The sequence below is a fragment of the Sus scrofa genome, chromosome 4 (assembly GCF_054392235.1).
Source record: "Sus scrofa isolate SSC_HxYL_T2T_F1_AM1 chromosome 4, Sscrofa_HxYL_maternal_Yorkshire_Landrace_v2.0, whole genome shotgun sequence".
In the NCBI taxonomy this organism is placed as follows: Eukaryota; Metazoa; Chordata; class Mammalia; order Artiodactyla; family Suidae; genus Sus; species Sus scrofa.
Genome location: NC_139386.1, coordinates 37,455,990 through 37,475,392, shown reverse-complemented (window position 1 = coordinate 37,475,392; position 19,403 = coordinate 37,455,990). Strand labels below are relative to the sequence as shown.

Here is a 19,403-nt window from a genome sequence, read left to right as displayed (position 1 = left end):
TGAGTTGAATTTAGTGCCACAGAAAGTAGGGACTGGACCAGCTCATCTTAGTTAGTAGAATCTATAGAAGGCATGTTAAAATCAAACAATTGAATTTTTATCTCCGCAATTTATGAACACATTATGTAAACTCTGTGCTTTAGCTTCATCAACTCTAAAAGTGTAGATAATGTTAGCATTCATCTCAACGTGTTAGTACAAATATTGAGTATGTACAGTTTGTCCGTATACCCTGTGAACAGTGCACAGTTCTCTATTTGTGTTTTCTTTAATTTCAGTAAGATTTTAGTTGCCATTTTAAAAGTCTTGACCATTTTGTTATAGATATGTTCTTTAGTATTTGATACTTTTATTCAATTGATATGATTATATACTTTTATAATTTATTCTTTTAAGGTGACTAGTAACATTGGTTGATTTTCAAGTAGTAAACTCATCTTGCATTTCTTGAACAAACCCAGCTTGGTTGTGATATATTTTCCTTTTTATGTCTTGCTGGATTATGTTTGCTAATATTTTATTTATAATTTGGTATTTATAATCATGATTGATACTGGTTCTTTTATAAAGTATCTTTGTCATATTTTGGTGTCATGATTGTACTGGGAAGTGTTCCCTCTTGTTTTCTGGAGAAGTATGTTTTGTGTGGAAATTCTCCCAGCCACTGTATATTCCCATGATAACCAGCAAGGTGATCCTAATTGAAAAGGTACTTGGGTCTAACACATACCTCATCCACGTTGGAAGGTGTTAATTTAGGCATTATTTGTATGTAGAAAAAGATTTAACTTATAAGATTATTAGAAAAGAGGTAATAGACTAGATAAAGACACCTATTTCATCGTTATAAGGGGAATACAGTCAAGAATCTTGTTCCTTGCTCCGAACTCCAATAATGATATTGCTATATTTCTAGAAAAAGAATTTTATACTACTCATTGATAAAATAATACTTAATGATAAAATATTTTTACCATTTCTGTTTATATAAAACTAGTAAACATATTAATTATAAATGCTCAATAAATATACTATATTTTTGATACTATGATTTTTATATTTTCGATACTATGATTTTATGAACCAGTTAATTTTTTATTGTGGTAAAATATGCACAACATCAAATTACCTTTTCAACCGTTTTTTTTTTCTTTTCCTTTTTAGGGCTGCACCCAAAGCATATGGAGGCTCCCAGACTAGGGGTTGAATTGGAGCTACAGCTGCCAGCCTACACCACAGCCACAGCAACACAGGATCTGAGCCGCATCTGTGACCTAAACCACAGCTCGCAGCAACGCTGGATCCTTAACCCACTGAGCAAGGCCATGGATCGAACCTGCAACCTCATAGTTCCTAGTTGGATTCGTTAACCACTAAGCCATGACGGGAACTCCTCAACCATTTTTAAGTGTACCATTTTGTGGCAGTAAGTACATTCACACCGTTGTGTAACCATCACCATCAACCATCTCCAAAACTTTTTTATTTTTACAATCTAAAATTTGATACCTACTGAACAATAACTTCCCACTTTAAAATTGTCTTCCAATCCATGAACATGGGGTATTTTTCCATTTATTGTATTTTTTTTCATTTCTTTTAGCAATATTTTATAGTTTTCAGTGTGCACATTGACTTCCTTGGTTAAGTTTATTCTTAAGTATTTTATTCTTTTTGATGCTGTTATAAATAGAATTTTTATTTCCTTTTCTGATTATTCACTATTATTGTATAGAAACACAGCTGATTTTTATGTGTGGCTTCTAAACTTTCACTTTGTACAGTAAGCAATAGTGCTTGGTACAGTGTAGATTTTATACACACTGTTCTTAAATATATGAATGTTAAATGATTTGGGAATAGCAACCCGTAACAATTATATCTGATTTATTAGAGTTCAGGGCATAGGGATCTATGTATTGTCACTATACATATATTTTGATGTAAATTCATAAACCATTCATGAGCTTTTCAGTTTGTTTTTATGTCTTTTGTTATTGTATTTTTTAACATAGTGATTTTTATTTTTTTACTATAGCTGGTTTACAGTGTTCTGTCAGTTTTCTACTGTACAGTATCATAATTCTTTTATATTATTTATCAGATCTATTATCTGAATCTCTTGCGAGTCTAATCCTAATTGTGTTTTTAGCTCTTGCTCTTAGTGGACTAATTTCCCTCTGTGTTATGTACTCATCTGCTGGGAGTCCTTCACTAGTGGATCTTGATGAGGCTCTTTAAGTACTGCTTAAGGGCCTGTTCTCCAACAGGGGTTTTACGTGTTTCCTTCTCTGAGAATCTGCAAGGACTATCACTGGCCTGGGATACCTTTGTTGTTAATTTCATAGCTAGACAGGATTTTTTAGAAACATTTTGGTAGTATGAAATCAAGCCCTCAAACATACATGTAACCCAGAGTTCTGTTTACGCAGTCTCAAGGGTAATTTTTTTTAGAGTTCTTCTCTTGGCTTGGTGGAAACAAATCTGAGTAGTATACGTGAGGACGCAGGTTTGATCCCTGGCCTTTCTCTGTGGGTTAAGGATCCAGCATTGCTGTGAGCTGTGGTGTAGATTGCAGACTTGGCTCGGATCTGGCATTGCTGTGGCTCTGGCTTAGGCCAGCAGCTATAGCTTGCATTAGACCCCTAGCCTGAGAACTTCCATATGCCGCAGGTGCGGCCCTGGAAAAAAAAAAAAAAAAGAAGAAAAAAATGGATAGCTTTTTTCCACTATCTAAGCTCAGATAGACACTGCTTTTTTCTTGGGTTTATTCTGTTGTTTTTCTAATTTCTTAAAATAAATACTTACCTTAATTATGTTCAGCTTTTTTGAAAAAAAAATTGTGTTAAAGACACAGTCATTTATCCTTAGAGGAATTTATAATATTTAAGTGGGGGGAGTGGATATCTACATACACATAATACATAGGTGGGCTGAGAAACTTAGTGCATAACTAAGTTACTGCTTTCCATAGAAAATTATGTACTACATAGAAGGGGAACAAAAATTTTGTTACATAGCAAGCTGTCTTTGGCACAATAATTGTTATCATGGTTCCAAAGACAAATAAGAGCTTAGCTGTATACTTGAACGTACTCCACTGTATTTTAGCTAGTTAGAGTTGTCAGAAATTTGTGTTTTAGGTAGATGTTCAGGAAACTGAAACATTGTATAATCATGTTCATTGAAATATCTATGCCATTTTGCTTACAAGATAGCCCAACAATAAAAAACTGATCATTATACAACTATAGATGTGATAAATTCATTTGAGTAATAAAAAAAAAAGCACACACACACAAAAAAAAAAGTCCTAATAACATTTTGGAATTCCCTGGTTCAGTAGGTTAATAATCCAGCATTGTCACAGCTGTAGCACATGTTCGGCCCCTGGCCCAGGAATTTTTGCATGCTATAGGCATGACCCCTCCCCCCAAAAAGTACAAAAAATAAGTGCCAACATTTTTATGATTCATTTTCCTAACAAGTAAACAAGGCAAATATACATAGAGTACACAAGTACATTCACATACTTCCCTTATAGGGTCAATATATAAGCTGCAAGTCATTTGGAAGCTGTTCTAATTATATAAAATGATATTTTGCACTTCTGGATTTTCAGTACTTTCCATAAAGTTGATATAGGAAGGACAGTTATTATGGATAGCTATGTTGTGTTGATGAAATTCAGTCCCTCCAATTTAGTAGTAATTTTGAGCCAACCACTAAGTACGTTTTCATTTTAATTTTATTGTATGTTTGTATTGTGTCTTTGATGATGTTATCCTTGTTCACAGCATTTTAAAAAAATAATTTCAAAGCTCTAGAAAAATATGAAATGCTGGCTCAATGATAGAATATTGATTTAAAGCTCAACATAAGGTAAAAATTGACAAATTAACCACCAGTGTTGGAAGCTTAGGGTCATGGCAGAATTTGAGTTGCATTTTATTTTGATTCTGGAATTTAAATGGCTTTAGCAGCCTATTTCTCAAAAAAAATCCAGCATGAGCTGTATTGTACAGCTCGAAATGTAGTCAGTATTTTATAGTAACTTCAAGTGGAGTATAACCTATGAGATATTCACTATATTGTACTCCTGAGATTAATATTGTATTGTAAATCAACTGTACTTCAATTAAATAAAAAGAAAATATATTTCCAGGAAAAAAACAGAACAGCATGAAGTGGTTCATTTCTTAGTCTCCAGTAATTACTTAAAATGCATTTATTTTCAGTTAAATCAGGACTGAAAATTTGAGGTAGAGGGGATGAAATGAAGGAAGGTTCTGAAAAGGTGCGAACTTCTAGTTATAAAGTAAATAAGTCCTAGTGATGTAATGTACACCATGGCGACTGTAGTTAAAATACCATATTGTATATTTGAAAGTTGCTAAGAGAGTAAATCTTAAAAGTTTTCATCACAAAAAAAATAATTCATGACTTATGTGTGGCAACAGATGTTAACTAGACTTACTATGATCATTTCACAGTGTATATGTAAATAGTGAGTCATTACATATACCTGAAACTATTATAATATTATGTGTCACTTATATCTCTCCCACCCTCACCTCCCCAAAAAATGAAGTTGTTTGGCATCAACTGCTATAGGAAAACTGTTGTCAGGTTTTCAGTTATTTAAGTTCAGTTAGCCTAGCATGAATCTGTCTTAAATTGTTACAGAACAACTCTTTATCTTTTTTAAATGATTTTTCTTTTTTCCATTATAGTTGGCTTATAGTGTTCTGTTAATTTTCTACTGTACAGCAAAGTGACCCAGTCACACATACATATATACATTCCTTTTCTCACATTATCTTCCATCATGCTCCATCACAAGTGACTAGATATAGTTTCCAGTGCTATACAGCAGAATCTCATGGCTTACCCATTCCACATGCAATAATTTGTATCTGTTAACTCCAGATTCCCAGTCCATCCCACTCCCTCCCAAACAACCCTTCAGAAAGTAAATTTAGTTTGAACTTCTTGCTCAAATTGCTCTTTCAATAATATTTTATAATAATTTTAAATTTCTTCCTGAAAATAGACTTATTTCATTAAATATTAATCGTTAAATGATTATATCCTCAAAACATCATCTCATCAGTTGAGTAGCTTTTGAATGAGCCAAGGGTAATTTGTATCAAAGCAGATTATTGTTTAGCCATCACATATAAATCAGCACAATATTTTGTTTGTCCTGCTTTTCTTATTTCAAAATAATCATGCCAGAAGATGTCTCTAGTTTCTCAATTATTGGCTTATTTTTTAAAATTCAGTTTAGTTGTATATTAATCTGAGGTCATTTTATATTGTTGTACAAAGTAAGTACAAAACTTTGAAATTACAGTTTTGATTTTTTTTAATTTCTAACTAATATTTGCATTCAAAAAAGTTCATAAAAATTTAAAACATTTACTATTTAGATATTTCTTGCTCAGTTGGGTCAAAATAATTATTTTTTAATTATTTCAACTATAAAAAGATTCACTATAAGTGAATCTAGTTTCTAAAAGCTTACTCTCAACAGCTGTTTTAAGTAAAAGAAAAGTATTTGCTTATATGATTCCCTAGATGATTTATACTTAAACTGTAATTCTTTTTATGTTGTCATGTTGATAGGGAGCAACATACTTTTCAGTGGATATAGCTCTAGTTTCTTGAATATTAATCAGAGTGGTAGGGGTGTGGAATATAAATGAGAGGCTTCAGAACTGAATTTAAAAACAGGTATTCATTTTCCCCACCCTCACATTAAAATAGTGAGAACAGGAAGTTCCCATTGTGGCTCAGCCGTAACAAACCCCAGTAGTATCCATGAGCATGCAGGTTCAATCCCTGGCCTCACTCAGTGGGTTAAGGATCCAGTGTTACTGTGAGCCGTGTGGTAGGTTGCAGATGTGGCTTGGATCTGGCGTAGCTGTGACTGTGGCATAGACCAGCAGCTGAAGTTTTGATTCGACCCCTAGCAAGGGAACTTTGCTTATGCTATAAGTATGGCTCAAAAAAGCAAAAAAAAAAAAAAAAAAAAAAAAAAAAAAAAAAAAAGAAAGAAAGAAAAAAAGCAAAAGTAGTGGAAACCACAGCAAGCCACTTGTTACTGTGGACTTAAGTACAAACACTGTTTAGCCCTTTGGGAAGTTTTGTGATTGAACAAGAATGCTGGGGTTATTTTGATAAGGAAGAATAGTAGGGTGACCAAAAGTATGATCATCTGTGAGCTCTGAAGTAGGCCAAGGATGGAGGCTGAAGTGTTTGCTCTTCCAGATGAGCAAAGATAAATTCAACTAGCAAAATAAACTCAGTATTTTGGTCACTTTGCAACCAAATGGTGAAAGATTTGAACTGTATGTTTTAGAACTTGGCATAAAGAGTCTTGAGAAAATATCAGCATCTCCAAATCTGGCTCAGTTTTTTCTATAAGTTTAGAAATAGAGGAGAAAATTAATGTACAAACATACTTAACAGTTTTACACCAAATGCTGTAGATCCAAATTGAAAATTGAGACTGTATCAAAAAGAGAGCAAAACTTTTTCTTAAGAGTGCTTGCTGATTATATTTGAAGCTGAAGTTTTCTTAGCATTCCTATTGAATATACTTAACAGTGTTAAAAATCCAGGGCTCATTGATTTGAGATGGTGTTTTCCCCACAGTTTCCATTCTTGTGATTATAGTGTTCTTCTAACTGTTGGAGGGAGAATTTAGTTTATGAATTCTTCTGCTCTAAGAACCAATCCATAGAGAAATAAGGGCATACTGACTACATTGTGTTGTCTTTTATTGAATTTGACTTTGTAAAATGTGTGTCTTTTTCTGGGGTTAGTTTGTGCTTTTCATTAGATGTTGTGTTATTTCATACAGCTAACCAAAAACCTGAATTTTCAAATAGCTTCTCAAATTCTAGGAATTTCAATTATAGCAGATTTAGGGCCACTTATATTTTGGAGAAGCATTTGTATGAAAACATCACAGTGAGCTGTTTGCTTTGCTTGGTGTAACTGGAACAAAGAATGACTCAACTATCTCCAGATTTAAGTCTATAATTTTCTGTCACGCTAAATCACAGGACACCATTGCTTTGCAGTGCTTGGTGCCTAAGTATTCTAACAGTAAACACTTGCCTGTTTTGTGAAAATCTTTCTTTTTGTATCCTTTTGGGGATTCAAGGAAATTGGATTTTCTTCTGATTGAAAGATAACATGGAATTGAGATCAAGGTTAAAAACATCATGTAGGAACTGAACATACCTGTGTAGATGTCATGTCTGTGGTAATGGGAGGAGGGTCTTTGGTTTGGTTTTGTATGAGGTTTTACTTATCTTCCCTGCTCTTGAGTGCCAGTCTAATGGTTTAACAAAGAGATTAGTGGCTTCTTCTCTAAGAAAACATCATAGAAATAGCATACTGACCATGTCATATAGTCTTCTATAAAATTTTAAGGGATGTTTTGTTCTGGTCGTTGACTACTGGTTTTGAATCCTTAGAAATGGACATTTTGTTGAGACTCAAAGCAACAGTTAAATATTACAAATTGAACATGTAAGGCAAAGGAAAATGTGCTGAAATTAGAAATAAGATAGAGTGAGAAAGGCAAAGGGTACAGGATACCAAATTCTATAGGACTGTGAGTAACAACTTGAAATAGTAGTTCAGCTTGGTGGTGATAATTATACATACTCTTTATGAATTGTATATTACATATAACCACTTTATGTTCATGTTCTTATTTAATCTTAACAATTCTGAGAGAGAAATACCCATTTTGCAGAGGCAGAAACAAATTCTGAGGTTAAATTACATAGCTAGTATCTAAAGTCCCTAACCTGGTACATACAGCATGTTGCCTACCAGACTAAACTTAAGTACCTGTTACTAATATTTAAATATACACGTACCTTTTGAACAAATGAGCATACTATGGTGTATTTGATTTGTCCACCGAGTGGACCGCGAAGTTGAAATTTTAGCAACCCAAATACTTGATAGCTAATTCCAAAAAAGCAGAATACATGAGTTAGTGGTCACTATCTCTACCTGCCTTTGAGAATGAAACTACACCTTCAAACCAGAATTTATTTTTCAGCTGCTGAAAAGGTTAAAAAGCAAACAAACAAAAAACAACCCAACCTTTTACAGAAAGTTTGGTAGTACCAAATTTAGGACCTTATATGTGTCTAGAATTCACTGTGTACTTGTTAAATTGAATAATCTTAGCCTCTCTACCTCTAATTATGAGGCTTCTAACCATAAAGATCATTTTTAAAAAGTCTGTTGTCAGCTCTACAAACTTTTAAATATCTCCTTGATATTGAATTGTGAGGCAAGATGAAGGTTTTGCTGTTTCTTAATCATTCTAATTATGCTTTGTTTTGCTATGGTTATTGTAGATTCATACATAAATACATTGTAACAGGGGTACACAAACTTTTTTTGTAAATGACAAGATTATATTTTAGGCTTTGTGGGACATAGCATCAGTATGGCAACTACTTATTTCTGCTAGACAGTAGTGATAGGCAGTAGATAAATGCGTGGATGTGGCTATGTGGTTGTAAAAATTTTGTTCCAAAAATAGAGCTAGATTTGCCCCTTGGTGATAGCAACTCTGTAAGGAAATACTCATTGATATGATCCTAGCTTATCTCAGGAAACTGGAAGGGCATGTAGGTACATTGTAATTATGACTGGCATATGCACACTATTGTGTAAGAAATGGATGGTCAACAAGGACCTACTGTATAGACAGGGATCTCTCTCTAATATTCTGTGATAACCTATATGGAAAAATAATCTGAAAAATAATGGATATGTGTATATGGATAACTCACTTTGTTGTACAGCAGAAATTATCACAACATTGTAAGTCAGCTGACTTCAATAAAACTTTAAAAAATGAAACATGATTAGTATATGTTTATGTTATTGGCGTTATGTATTAGTATAATCAGTATGGTATTAGCACATATAAGGATAAGTTCTAAGCAATAATTATAGACTTAAAATTAATTTTTTGTTACTTTTATTTGTTACAAAGTGTTGTTATTTCTCATCCCAGGGAGATTCTGTACAAGCACTTGATGATTCACCATTCTCAGATTCTGTTACCTTGGAACAAACTACAAGTAACATTGGTGGATCCAGTGGTCGTATTAGTTTGTGGATGCAGTGGGTGCTCCCCAAAATTACTATAAAGCTCTTTGCTCCAGATCCAGAAAACAAAGGCACAGGTACAGGATTACTTTTCTACTGAAAAGATAAAATATTGAACACTATCTTTAGAAGAAATTAGAGACTTTGTTTTATTTATCGTTGTCATTTTCATCAGCCATCGTTAGAAAATTCAAGTGATTTCTATTACAAATACTAACATGTTGACTGTAACACCTAAATTTTGTCTAGTTTGTATTATAATTCATTCCAGAAGCCATGAGGTAATTTCACTGGTTGTATTCATGCATTATATATCATCACTTAAAGTATTGCAAAGATTGTTGACTGATATTGGAAGTAGCACTTCAGATATTAACTGGGATTTTTCATCTTGAAATAGGTATCCTTTCCTAATTGTAAGGCCTATATTGGTATTAATTTTCCTTTTTATTGTAGAATCTCATGTGCTTAATGAATCTCTGTAGACATCGATGATATTATGCCAACAGTAAATGTAAAATAGAAAGTTTTAATATTGTTAGGCCTATGCTGATATTAATGTTTACCTTATTTCAGAACTCTGTATGGTCAGTGAACTAGAAGATCTCAGTGCTTCCATAGATGTCCAGGATGTGTACACCAAAGTGAAATGTAAAATAGAAAGTTTCAATATTGACCACTACAGAAGCAGGTAAATAATGAATAATGAATATGGGAAAAGTGATATTTTCTTTGAACAAAGTCTATATAAGAATTTTTATACTTTAATTTGATTAGTCCTTTTTTTCCTGTATTCATCATATTTATTTATTCAGAAATTATGAAGTGTTTGCAGAAGCACATATGTTTCTATATCTTTATTGATGCATTATATACCCTAAAAACCAGTCTTGTCTTTAAACTGGTTTATAATTCTACATTAAATACATTTGAATTTTTATTCTTAATTGTCTATATCATATTGTTTATGTTATCAAATCTGTCACAGCCAGAAAATTATATCAAAATTGTGAAGTTCAAAATATTTTGCTGAATATATATTAGGACCTGTTATAATAGTGTTATTTTACCAAGTGTATAATTGTTTTTGTTGTAGTTAACAGTGAATCACTAATTGATTTTTTGATGATGGGATGATTAGCTCTTTAGTTCCTTTTGAATGGTATATCTCTATATGAAAATGATCCTTGCAAGTGATAAATGAATTTTATTTTACTGCTGAAATAATTTCTTGATTATATGACTATTATAATTTATGTTCCAGATCATCAATGATTTAACTCTTAAGTGTATGTACAATTTAAATATTTAGATTATTTATTCATCATTTAATCAGAATATTTATTGAGTATATATTATGTCCTGAGTACTCTGCTAAGCACTGGGGGATATAGTGTTTAACAAAAATAATCATAAATCATGCTTTTATGGACCTTATAGTCTTTTGAATGAGAAAGAAAAATAACCAAGTAAATGTACAATTTACCATGAAGATAAACCAGGGTATAGGGCTAATGTAAATTGTTCTACTGATTACATTTTCAGATCCATGTTTTAGTTCAGGGTAGTGTTGTTTATATTTTTACTACTTGAAATAGTTATATATGCTCAATTTTTTAATCAGAAAAATTGAAGAGAACAGATAAGGTGAACTTATGTTTTCCAGGCCAGGGGAAGGTTGGCAGTCAGGACATTTTGAAGGAGTATTTCTGCAGTGCAAAGAGAAACCTGTGGTGAGACTCATTTAGTAATTCTGATTTTTCAAAAAATATATTATAAATTGCTTATCTTTGTTCTTTCATGCAATAGGACTAATGGTTACAAGAATTAAAGCTCAGAGTAAATTCTTTTTGACCTGTTCTTTCAAAATCAAATTTTAAAATAAAACTGTTTATTCTTTGAAGCTGCTTGTGTTTTGTAACCATTTTCCTATTATAGCAATTAAGTAAATTGTTCAATAAGGCAAAGGTAGGATTGCTTTTATTAATATACTTTATCATTAATGTCATTAATGTATTATTATGTTGACTTTTTAGAAGTTTTTCACATTTGTAACTGAGTTTATGTTGGGTTGTGCTTTATTATAAATTTTAAGTAGTAATTTACACTAAAAGCAGTTTTTTTTGTTTTTGTTTTTTTTTTTTTTTTTTGGTTTACTTCCATTAACAATGCTTTTGCAGAAGATGGTTCAAACAGAGGCCATACCTAGCAGTGGCTCAAACCTAAACCTATGCAAACTTGAGCAGAATTAAAGCTATCCAAATTTTTTTGCTTATGGCTTTTATTGCTTTTTGTCTTTTCACCTTCTTTGCTCCTGTCCATCACCTCAAGCCTTGGGGAAGAGTGTTGGTCTCTGGGGCAATGTGGAGGTGTCTTCCTTTCCTGTACTGACAAGCTGAACAGACGCACCTTGTTGGTTCGACCCATCAGCAAGCAGGACCCTTTCAGTAATTGCTCTGGCTTCTTTCCTTCTGTAAGAAATCATTTTTAAATTATGCTACAGAACTCCCATTAACGGGAACCCAGAGAAGGAATTGAACTATCCACAGAGTCAACTCTTGATTTTCATCTTTCTCTGTATCATCCACTTTGTACTGAAGTGCAATGTATTCTGAAATCTTGGACTGGTTTTCAGTATAGTATATTTTGTTTCTGACTTACTTGAGTATGCTATTTGTCATTCTCCTTTTGTGAATACAAAGTAATTTTACCATCAGCATTAGAATATCAAAGTAGGATGTTAAATGCGTTTTTTTAAATTATGCATGTATCGAATGATCAAGAGTTGACCATACTGCTTTTGTCTTTCCTATTATCATTCTAACTTAAATTGCTTTTTTTCTATTATTATGCCATTTCCTTCTCACACCTAACTCCGGATACCTTCTTTGGTTCCTCTTAAACATAGATAAGACTGTACATCTGTCATTGACTTGGTGGAAGATGAACACTAGACTGTGTACCAGTGGGTTTTAGAAGTTTAGAACCTTTCTTGCCCTAGTGGTCCAAAATATCTGAATATGTTATTAAGCTAATTATTTTAAGTGACATTCCCAAAGTCAATAAAAATGCATGTAATTTTAAAATATTAAGAGCAGATTATCACAATGATAATAGCAGTTCTCTTAAGAATTTATTAAAATAGTACATTGCTAGATATTTTCTCATCATGTATAAACTGGTATTTCCCCTTTTTTATAGTTCAAATGGTATTTAAGGCATATGTCATTAAAACGAGTATAAAAATTAGCCAATTTTTGTTTTGTTTTGTTTTTGTTTTTGCTGCACCATAGGCATATAGAAGTTCCTGGGCCAGGGATTGAACCTGCCACAGCTTCAGCAACACTGGATCCTTAACCCACTGCACCAGACTGGGGACCAAACCTGCACCTCAGCAGCAGCCCAAGCCACTGCAGAGACAATGCCAGATGCTTACCCCACTGTGCCACAGTGGGAACTCCAGCCAAATATTTTAAATAATTGCATTCTTAGATTTAATGTTTAACATTGTATTTGCAAATACTGATTTCTGATTTGATTTTTGACTCTTTTTTAGCCTTGTCTGGAAAAAAGATGTCTCTAAATGTGGTTTTTATATCAGTGGAAGTTCTGTTTAGATTATTGTTAATGTCCTTTAAAATTTCTTAAATCAATTATTCTAAATTTTTTAATTTTCTTAACTTTTTTGTCAGTGCTTTCTAACTTTTCATTTTAAGTACTATAAAATATTATTACTATGTGAAAAATTTGTATTAACTCCAGCTAGTATTCATTTACTCTTCAATTTTTTCCCCCACTTTATTAGGGGAGTTAGGGATGTAGCAATTCAAAACTCTTTCTCTCATGGGAGTTTACTTTTAAAATTACCTACATTCAGCATGTTTAAAAATATTTTTTCAAAGTCAAAAGATTTATACATTGAAACTTTTTTTTTTTTTTTTTTTTTTTTTGTCCTTTTAGGGCTGTGCGCCTATGGCATATGAAAGTTCCCAGGCTAGGGGTCGAATGAGAACTGCAGCTGCCAGCCTACACCACAGCCACAGCAACATGGGGATTGAGCTACCTCTGCAGCCTACACTACAGCTCATGGCAACACCGAATCCTTAACCCACTGAGCGAGGCCAGGAATCGAACCCACGTGTTTGTTACTGCTGAGCCACAACGGGAACTCTTGAAACATCTTTTATACCATTTCCAGGATTCAAACATTGCTATTAATGATGATTTGAGGTGGGTTATTCAGCTTAGTGGTTGATTCCACTCCTTCCTGCCCTAATTCCCAGTGTAGACACTAGAAGTGGCGTTGGGGTAGCATCTTCCACTGGGCCCATACCACAGCCACCCTTCTCCATCCACTGTTGCTTTCGTTTCAGCAAAATGGTGATAAGACTGGTGTCACTTTTTCTTGTTTTGCTGTTTCCTTTCGCTTTAAGTGAAGAAAGCGAAAAGAAAGGGAAATCAGATAAGAGGTAATGAGAAAATTGGAAACAGTAGAAAACATTCTGAGAAAAAGACAATTATATGGAAACTGACTATGTTGCACATTCATTTAGTGCCTGCTTTCCAAGTGTTTTTTTTTAATTATTTTTTGAATGGTCAGAAAATTAACTTTATAAAAAGAACTTAGGCAAAGGTAAATTTTATCTCACCTTCCTTTCATTATAATGTTCAGATTAAAAACAAAATTAACATCGAAAACTGAGTTTCATACTGTTTCTTTCTCATTGAGTGATAGGCAACAACATGAGAGGAAGAAAATCAAAGTAGAAGAGGTTTGCTAGTAATGGATAACAATGGTTCAGGCCCCGCTCTGCTTGGCTTCTTCTTTTTTCTTGTTTATGTGAATACATTTCCTTCTTTTTGTTCTTCCTCAATTTATTTTCTCTCTTAACATCATTATTTGGACTCTAATAACTAAAAAATTTCACCAGGTCTTGGAAAGAGGGGTTGAGAATGTGGCAAATAACAACTTAACTCTTACTTTATATTGATTAATTTGGAAGATAGGAGTTTATGTGAATTGGTTCAGGAAAACTTTTCTCAAGAATATCCCTTTCATATTTTGAAAAATATGAAGTATGAATTTTACTTTACTCTTAAAAGCATGCTGTTTTACTATAATTTGTTTATAGTGTGTAATTTGAATATGAGAGTTAATTGGACACATTTTGTCAAAAATATTGAAATTACAATGATATAATTTCCACTCACAATCACATGTCCATATGTATTAATATTGTATTAAACCCAAGGAGTATGAGTTTTAGGAGAGTTTGTAGGTTTTCTAAACAATATGATAGTCAATGAAAATAGACAAGTTCTAAAAGACTTTGTTTAATTTTTTCTCATTACCATTTCCAGTAAATATGCATTAAATGGTTAATTCAGTTATCAAAGCATAGTATCAATGAGGCTCTTTTTAGGGACTCAATCTTAATATAAATTAGCCAAATTATCAGAGAAAAAACTTTGTTCATGTAAATGTTAAGCCAGGCGAAGTCAGTCATGTTTTCTATTCAGGTTGTTTGTTGATCACTTGCTTAAACAACCTCTCTGTGACCCAAGTTATTACAGCATGTTAGTACTTTTAATAAAAATTATCAAGAATGGAAAGATAAATCTAGAGATGATTTGTTCTAAACTCCTAATGTTACAGAAAATACAGAAATAGGCACTAAGAGGTTAATTAGCTCTCTCAAGATCTAGAACTACAACCTAGGATCCCAAACTAAGTTCAGTCATCCTGTCTTAGAAGTTTTTGTGCTGTCTACAGAATTGATCAGTAATGTGCTCATTAAGAAGTGTGAACATAACAAAAGAGATTATAGTACCGACCAAGATCGTTTTCTGCTTTCAAATAGTTTTCCTTCCTTTTTTTAATAAAATGTGTATTGTGATTTCCTTTTTCTGGAACAGACAACTGCAAAACTTCTAGATGGCTCTCATCAGCAACATGGATTTCTCTCTTTGACATATACAAAAGCTGTAACAAAAAATGTTCGTCACAAGTTAACATCAAGAAATGAGCGAAGAAGTTTTCATAAGTTATCTGAAGGTTTAACAGATGGTTCCCCTCATTTTCTTCATGAAATTCTTCTTTCAGCACAAGCTTTTGATATTGTCCTTTGTTTTCCTTTACTTAATGCCATTGCAAGTATATTTCAAGCAAAACTACCAAAGACCCAGAAAGAGAAAAGAAAATCTCCTGGTCAGCCCATGAGGACGCATACACTGACTTCACGCAATTTACCTTTGATTTATATCAACACAAGCGTAATCAGAATTTTTGTTCCAAAAACAGAAGAAGTGCAGCCAAGTATTGAAGGTATGTCTTCAGAATTTTTTTTTTTTTTGTGGGGGGGGGGTTGATTTTAAATAACTTTCATCTAGGAACTTTAGTTTTCTTTTTTCTTTGTCTTTTTTGAAATATGGTAGCTCATTCTAGTTTGCAGTTTGAAAAAGGGTAAATATGTTATAGTAATTTTAAAAAGAGTTTTAAAAGTGTTTTAAAAAGAATAAATATGCTATAATAATTTTACAACTAAATCTTCAGGAGTTATGTCAAAATATTGGCTGTGTTTCTGACTCTTTATTAGAGTAAGAAATATGAGAGTTTTTTCTTTACAGCTTTTTCTGGTAAAGCTTATACCTCCTGTTTTGTTTTGTTTTGTTTAGTAAACTCAAGTGTTATGTTCTATATACCTAAGATAACTAAAAACTAAAAATGTAGCCAATACACCAAAGCTCCTGTGGCTCCTTCCAGGCTTCTCAGTGCCCTCTAAAATTATGCTAGAATTTTAAAAGAAGGGAATTCATAATCTCAGTGCCTCCATCCACACTAGTGACTTTTAACGTTTTATAGTTTCCCCCATGGTATCAAAGATTGAAGAACATTAACAATTTTTACTGAAATTATAGCACAGCAGTTAATGGTATGGACAACAGAGTTAACCATTACTTGAGCTGTAAAGTTTACATGCCAAATTTACCCATTATGAACTGTGAGATGTTGAGTCGGTTCTCCTAAGTTCTTATGTGTGAAATAGTAATTGTAGTATCTCACTTGATAGTAGGTTTTATCAGTAACTTTCTTTCAAATGATGACTGCATGGGACTGTGCTCATGGTGCCAGTACCTTAGAAAGCTCTCAGTAAATTCAAGTCTTATCAGAAGAAGACTGTGTACTTTCTTTTAAAGTAGAATTCCTGGAAATACAATGTTTCACTACCTCTTATATGTCATCGACCAAAACATAGTCATATGGCTATTCTGTTGTAAGAGAAACTGAAAAACAGTCTTTAAATAGATGGTACCATGTCCAGCTAATAAATGAGGGCCTTGTGAATATGAGAGAGGGGAGAGAATGAGTATTTAAGGGATAGGTTATAGCCTTTGCCAAATGAAAGCAACAAAACTCAGGTGTTTTGGGGTTTTTTTGTTTGTTTGTTTCTTTTAGTTATTAGGTGGAAGAGGCAAAGTTTGAACAGTCAGTGATGGCAGATAACAAAAGAAAAGCATCTGATTTCATTATCTTTCTTTACAGAGTCTAGTCTGTCTCTTTTTCTGTCTCCCAAAGACTAATGATCTTAGTTAGGGAAGGTATTCTTCCTAATACTACCAAAAATGAAGCTTTCTTCAAAATTTCTTTTCTTTTATAAAACATTTCTTTTAATGAAAAATAATTATTTTTAGAGTTTCATAGTTCTAAATTACCAAGATGTCTAGAGACAAATATATTGTATTTACCTATGGATTCTCAATACAAACCAGTTTCTATTGTTTTTATTGTAATTTTTAAGGGGACTGTCATACTATTGATTACATTGAGATGTGAGGTTAGTCTTAGGCTATATTCTGATAGCACTATGCAGTTGTTATTAACTGTTCAGATAGTTTGTAGAAACATATCAATAATAAAGAATAGAGCTTATCTTTATTAAGCAATTACAAGTGATATGAGAAACAAGCCAATAAGCAGAAAAAAAAAGAGGCTGTACATTCATTGCAGAGGCAATAACCTGTATGCTTTTTCATTATTATTATTATTATTATATGAATATGCAATGAATATCTAGGTAATATAATTTATATTGTACTTACATAGGGTTTAAAAAAGAAACCTATGTTTTTCCACAATATAGTTCTCTGAAAACTAGTTTTGAGAGTAATAACAACATTTTCTCATAAACATATAAGAAGAGGAACTATCTCAGTGTCTATAAAATGTCACTGAGATTTTCAAACAATCTTTTTACAAAACCAGATTTTCCAACTGAGATTAGAGGGAAAACACTATAGAAACAGAAGTAGTTCGGCTTTGTTATTACAGAAAATTTTATTATTTTGGGAAAAGAGTATGGTGTAGAATATTACATTTTTAAAAGTAAGTAGCATCATATTGCAGTCGCCACAACTTTTTACGTTAAAATACAATTACAGGAGTTCCCATCATGGCTCAGTGGAAACAAATCTGACTAGTATCATGAAGATGCAGGTTTGATCCCTGGCCTCGCTCAGTTGGTTAAGGATCCGGCATTGCTATGAACTGCGGTGTAGGTTACAGACATGGCTTGGATCTGGCATTGCTGTGGCTGTGGTTTGGCCAAAAGCTATAGCTCTGATTTGATCCCTAGACTGGGAACCTCCATATGCCAAGGGTGCAGCCCTAAAAAGGCAATAAAATAAAATATAAAATAAAATACAGTTATAGAAATTTTAGAGTTCCCGTTGTGGCTCAGCAGGTTAAGAACCCAACATAATGTCCATGAGAATGTGGGTTCTGTCTCTGGCCTCCTCAGTGGGTTAAGGATGCTGCAGCATAGGTCACAGATGCGGCTAAGTTTTGGCTTTGCTATGAACTGTAGTGTAGACCTACAGCTGCAGCTCTGATTTGACCCCTAGCACAGCAACTTCCATATGCCCCAAGTACGGCCCTGAAAAGAAAAAAAAAAATTAATTTCAAAAATTACAGAAATTTTTGTGTTTAGAAAAAGTAAGAGTAAATTCCTATAGTATCTGTATTATAAAAATTCTATTTTTTCTAACAATTAGGGATATTATTTTCCACAAATATCTCTTGTTGGTACAAAAGTATTCATTTTCCTAAATAGAATAAGTTCCTTTAATTTCATTTAAAATAGGATATGTTAGTAAGCTTTTGTGATTTCTTGAAAATTCCTTTTAGCATGCATATATTTTATGTTCCCGTTTGGTCATTTTTTTTCTTTATTTTTATCTGAATGTGAACAATTAGTAAGGATGAAATTTCACTGAAATGTAAGGAAATAAATAATATTAGAGGTGAGAGATTAGGCTGAGGGAGAGAGATATTGGGGGAAATGCTTGCAAAAATATAGGAAAAGGTCGTTCAGACAAATCAGGAAGTAAGGCAATGCACCTGACTATGATACTTTGGTAATAATTTAGAAGTGTTTAGGATTCACAGATGATCCTCAAATTATATGACCTAATTGGTCTCTAAATAACAATTGGGTGTTAACTAATCCTAAATTGAGTTAATTTATCATGATTTTTTTTAATGTTAATTAATTAATTTTTTTTTTTTTTTTTTTTTGGCCTCGCCCATGACATGCAGATGTTCCCAGTCCAGGGATCAAACCCGAGCCACAGCAATGACAATGCTGAATCCTTAACTGTTAGGTCATGAGGGGAAATCTCCCCTGTGCTGTTTTTTTTTATTTTTTAAATTTTTAAAAATTATTTTAAAATCTGTTTATAAAAATATTTATTAAAGCATAGTTGATTTACAAAGTTTCCTCAATTTCTGTTGTACAGCAAAGTGATTCAATCACACACAGTTCCCTGTGCTGCACAGTAGGACCCCATTGCCTATCCATTCCAAATTTAACAGTTTGTATCCACCAATCCCAAATTACCCATCCACCTCACTCCCTCCCCTCTCCCTCCTGGCAACCACAAGTCTGTTCTCCTTGGCCGTTATCTGTTTCTGTTTTGTAGATCATTTGTGCCATATTTTAGATTCCACAAATAAATAACATCATGTGGTATTTGTCCTTCCTTTTCTGATTTACTTCATGTAGTATGAGAATCTCTAGTTTCATCCATGTTGCTGCAAAAGGCATTATTTTTGTCGTTTTTATGGCTGAATAGTATTCCGTGTATGTGTGTGTATGTATATGTATGTATATACCCCATATCTTCTTAATCCATTTGTTTGTCGATGGACTTTTAGGTTGTTTCCATGTCTTGGCTATTATGAATAGTTC

At 32.9% G+C, this 19,403-nt stretch overlaps 1 protein-coding gene across 33 annotated transcripts in view; it reads left to right on the top strand.

Annotated features, from left to right (window-relative positions):
- The window catches only part of VPS13B (vacuolar protein sorting 13 homolog B), a 729,842-nt gene that overhangs the window by 367,457 nt on the left and 342,982 nt on the right, over positions 1-19,403 (top strand). For 17 of the 33 annotated variants that reach the window (XM_085021978.1, XM_085021974.1, XM_085021963.1 and 14 more), the window contains 4 exons: positions 9,062-9,233; positions 9,733-9,847; positions 11,488-11,629; positions 15,073-15,481. In XM_085021978.1, the coding sequence (XP_084878104.1) occupies positions 9,062-9,233; positions 9,733-9,847; positions 11,488-11,629; positions 15,073-15,481 (838 nt within the window). Of the gene's footprint in view, positions 1-9,061; positions 9,234-9,732; positions 9,848-10,822; positions 10,890-11,487; positions 11,630-15,072; positions 15,482-19,403 lie in introns of all 33 variants that reach the window. The other 16 variants (XM_085021986.1, XM_085021983.1, XM_085021968.1 and 13 more) reach the window with 1 other exon arrangement.